Here is a 4,354-nt window from a genome sequence, read left to right as displayed (position 1 = left end):
ATCAGCACAATGACCACACCTTTACATCCTCTCCATCAGCACAATGACCACACCTTTACATCCTCTCCATCAGCACAATAACCACACCTTTACATCCTCTCCATCAGCACAATGACCACACCTTTACATCCTCTCCATCAGCACAATGACCACACCTTTACATCCTCTCCATCAGCACGATAACCACACCTTTACATCCTCTCCATCAGCACAATGACCACATCTTTACATCCTCTCCATCAGCACGATAACCACGCCTTTACATCCTCTCCATCAGCACAATGACCACACCTTTACATCCTCTCCATCAGCACGATAACCACGCCTTTACATCCTCTCCATCAGCACGATAACCACACCTTTACATCCTCTCCATCAGCACGATGACCACACCTTTACATCCCCTCCATCAGCACAATGACCACGTCTTTACATCCTCTCCATCAGCACGATAACCACACCTTTACATCCTCTCCATCAGCACGATGACCACACCTTTACATCCCCTCCATCAGCACAATGACCACGTCTTTACATCCTCTCCATCAGCACGATAACCACACCTTTACATCCTCTCCATCAGCACGATAACCACACCTTTACATCCTCTCCATCAGCACGATAACCACACCTTTACATCCTCTCCATCAGCACAATGACCACACCTTTACATCCTCTCCATCAGCACGATAACCACACCTTTACATCCTCTCCATCAGCACAATGACCACACCTTTACATCCTCTCCATCAGCACAATGACCACACCTTTACATCCTCTCCATCAGCACGATAACCACACCTTTACATTCGAACACATGCCCTCACCGGGCACTTCCCAGGGTGCATTTCAGTAAATCCTCACTTATTGCAGAATAAATCACACAAGTCATTCTGTAGCTGCTTCAAGATCCAAAACATATCATTCTTCTTGGCACAGAACAATAGAGTGCATTACATCACCGGTGGTTATCACCTTCCCCACAGCATGCTCTCCTGGTACAGTGACGGGGCCGCTCCGGTTACATGAGGCCCTGTGGTAGGAAGCGCGTACAGCCATCTCAAAGTAACCGGCGCTGTCAAACGTACTGCATCAACGAAGACATCTTCATTCACTGAAGGAACGACTGTTCAGCAGCCGTGTTTCAGGTACATTCTCAAACTGAAATGACAGGATGGAAACATTCCGGTCTCTGCAGGTCACCACCGCTGTCTGTCTGTTCTAACCGAAACCACCTCGGGCCATCCTGGGATACAAAATGTGAGGCTGAAATAGTGAACTCCTGGTTCTTCAGGGTGCAGAGAGATTTGGTCCTCTTCAGGGTTCCATCAGCAGCTCTCCTGGTCTCTGCTCTTTCAACAGAGAGTGTCTGTGTTGAAGGAGAGCTGGACCTGCCAAACACACATGCACAGTCAAAGTTAGCGTGTGATAGCGTGTGCTGCAGCAAACATCACGCAACCAGCAGTTCTACATGTCAGTGAATCTCCTCGTCATGTTTACTACCACTAAGCATGTGTACTAGTTGTACATCAGGAGAAACCAGGTGTGCACTCTGCCTCCTGACTGTGCAGCTGCTTTACTCTGCGCTGCGTTATAATATCTGTAGGACCTCCTGTAGCTCTCTCAGCTCAGCTTTCATCATTCAATATCAATTCAAATGTGTTATGCAATAAAGAAACTTTATCAATGCATGTGTATTGTCCATATTATATCTTCCTTAAAGCATTGAGGTTCATAAGACAATATTTATGATGCTATTTCTCCGTTGTGGTCCATGCTACATGGCTTCTGCATTTAAATCCCTGTGACCGTCGACCTGTAGCTCATGTTCACTGCTAAAGTAAAGTAACAAACACAGATGAAACCGCACTCACCCGCTCCTCTTCAAAGCTGATGAGTCCTTCGTCATCATCGCTCTCCAGCTCCTCTGGGGCCTCGCTGATCAGAGCGCTGAGCTCCGTGTTGGCCGGCCGAGCCTTCAGCAGGTTGAGGACGCGCTGCAGGGGCGACTGCCCACCACCCGGGGGCGACGCCTCCTGCTGCTCCAGGTTGTCGCTCTGCTTCTTAGCAAAGTTGACAAACACCTAATAAAGCGCAATAAAGATGATTTATTTTACTCATTTGTCCTCATGAAGTCCTGCATGAAGGTGAGCCAGAGTGTTACAAGCTGACTCACATTGTCCAGAGTGGTCTGACTGACAGAGTACTCCTCAATGCCCAGCACCTCCACCACCTGCTCCATCTTACTGAAGACCTGAGCCAGGGAGATCCGCTCAGACTTCAGCTGGTACTGGATCTTGGTGTGGTGACGCTCCTGCAAATATACCTCACTCTGCTCATTGAGAAAAGTGCCCCATGTAATATGAGATGGAAAATATCAAACAGGACAAAACATCATTTGGGGGCGGGGTTTAAACAAGGTGGAAGAGCCGTGTTTAAAGACATGGGGGCGGGGTTTAAACAAGGTGGAAGAGGCGTGTTTAAAGACATGGGGGCGGGGTTTAAACAAGGTGGAAGAGGCGTGTTAAAGACATGGGGGCGGGGTTTAAACAAGGTGGAAGAGGCGTGTTTAAAGACATGGGGGCGGGGTTTAAACAAGGTGGAAGAGGCGTGTTTAAAGACATGGGGGCGGGGTTTAAACAAGGTGGAAGAGCCGTGTTTAAAGACATGGGGGCGGGGTTTAAACAAGGTGGAAGAGCCGTGTTTAAAGACATGGGGGCGGGGTTTAAACAAGGTGGAAGAGGCGTGTTTAAACACATGGGGGCGGGGTTTAAACAAGGTGGAAGAGGCGTGTTTAAACACATGGGGGCGGGGTTTAAACAAGGTGAAAGAGGCATGTTTAAACACATGGGGGCGGGGCTAACAATACAAGGGTGGGGTCAAGCAACAGGGCAGGGTTAAAACGCTCTGTTGTTCTGTTCCTTTGAGCAATGCCTTTCACAAACAAGTAGTCATATGATCTGTTGATAATATGAAAGTATTGACTCAAGCATATATAATGGGTATTCCATTAAATCAGTGTCTTCATGTCGTGCCATGATCAAAGGAAAGGAGCTTTTGATCCAATACACCTATAAGTCTATTAGACTTTGTGGACTTTGAAGTTAGCATCAATGCTAAAGCTGGGGGTGAATATTCATCCATCATTCAGAGGTAGCTGCAGTAATCTACCTTCAGCACGGCCTCAGGGAAGTTCCTGTTGAAGAATCGAACCACCTCCTTCACATTAGAGCTGCTCTTTGTCCTCACGGTGATCATGTAGCCATCCCCAAACCTGGAACGTCATCATAGAAGCATGAAATACGAACAGAGCAAACAATGCAAACTCTTAGAGCCAGCGGGGACAGCTAGCTGGCTAGTGATGCTCACAGACCCCACTGTAAGCTGGAGCTCTCTGAAGAGACAAAAGCATTAATTTCCCTGTCAACGGACGCTTCACTTAAATATCTTAACACAGATGTCCATTATGAAGTAAAGGGGAACCTATGGTTATATGCCTCATTCTCCTGTGGGGTGTTTTGTTTTGTGGAGTGTAATGTTATCACTTTGATTATTATGATTATATTATTAAAACTGTGTCTGGAAGATATGTCTCTTAACAAGACAATGTGTAGCCTACAAGCAGTACCATATGAAAATATGCTAATATGTAAAATAACATAGAGCACCAAATTAAAAAAGGACAAGGCATAAAACCATAGGTTCCCTGTTCATTGTATCATGGACATTAGTGTTGTGATATTTAAACATAATCAACAAACCAAGAGGGAAATAAAAGCCTCTTGTCTGCTGACAGAGCTCCAGCCAGCTCTCAGAGAGCTCTGTGAGCCCGACTGGCCAGGCGGCTAGCTGTTGACCCCCGCAGGCGTCTCAGGACCGGTCCCTTGATGGAGCTCCAGCTGCATTATTATCAACCCCTCTGCTCTTCTTGGCAAAACCCGCCCTGTGCAGCATTCAAGCGCTAGGATTGGCCAGGCGTCCACGCTCGCTGAGGTACTGGTAACCTGATTTTGTCAGGTCCAATATACCAATAGGCTATCCTCACCCTAACTAGTGGAGGTTAATGCTTCTCTGCCTCAGACAGTACAGCCCATTACCATCACATACTTATGTAGCCTTTCAGTAAGTGCACACTAAACGTCCCGCCGGTCATATTCCGTGCCCTTTGAGGACACGTTTCAACAGCTAAAGTAAAGACATCCAGCAGTTTGGTGATGTTTGGACACACTCATGATTTAGGGCAAAGTTTGCACCAGGACCATGAACATGTGGAGACCCCTATCAAGCGATTGCAAAACAGTTCAACACACACGGTTCAACATTGTCATTAAACATATCCTGCAAGTTTTGCATT

The 4,354-nt window shown here is 46.9% G+C and overlaps 1 protein-coding gene across 1 annotated transcript in view; it reads right to left on the bottom strand.

The window, feature by feature from the left end:
- Window positions 1-784: 784 nt before the first annotated feature.
- The window catches only part of abca2 (ATP-binding cassette, sub-family A (ABC1), member 2), a gene marked incomplete at its 5' end in the record, with an annotated part of 77,740 nt that continues 74,170 nt past the window's right edge, over window positions 785-4,354 (bottom strand). The window contains 4 exons of the mRNA XM_079270993.1: window positions 785-1,391; window positions 1,875-2,084; window positions 2,177-2,314; window positions 3,172-3,274. Of these exons, the coding sequence (XP_079127119.1) occupies window positions 1,356-1,391; window positions 1,875-2,084; window positions 2,177-2,314; window positions 3,172-3,274 (487 nt within the window). The 3' untranslated portion in view covers window positions 785-1,355. The remainder of the gene's footprint in view (window positions 1,392-1,874; window positions 2,085-2,176; window positions 2,315-3,171; window positions 3,275-4,354) is intronic.

This window comes from Melanostigma gelatinosum (assembly GCF_949748355.1).
Source record: "Melanostigma gelatinosum genome assembly, chromosome: 6".
In the NCBI taxonomy this organism is placed as follows: Eukaryota; Metazoa; Chordata; class Actinopteri; order Perciformes; family Zoarcidae; genus Melanostigma; species Melanostigma gelatinosum.
Note: the sequence above shows the minus strand (reverse complement) of the source record. Positions and strands in the feature narration are given on the sequence as shown.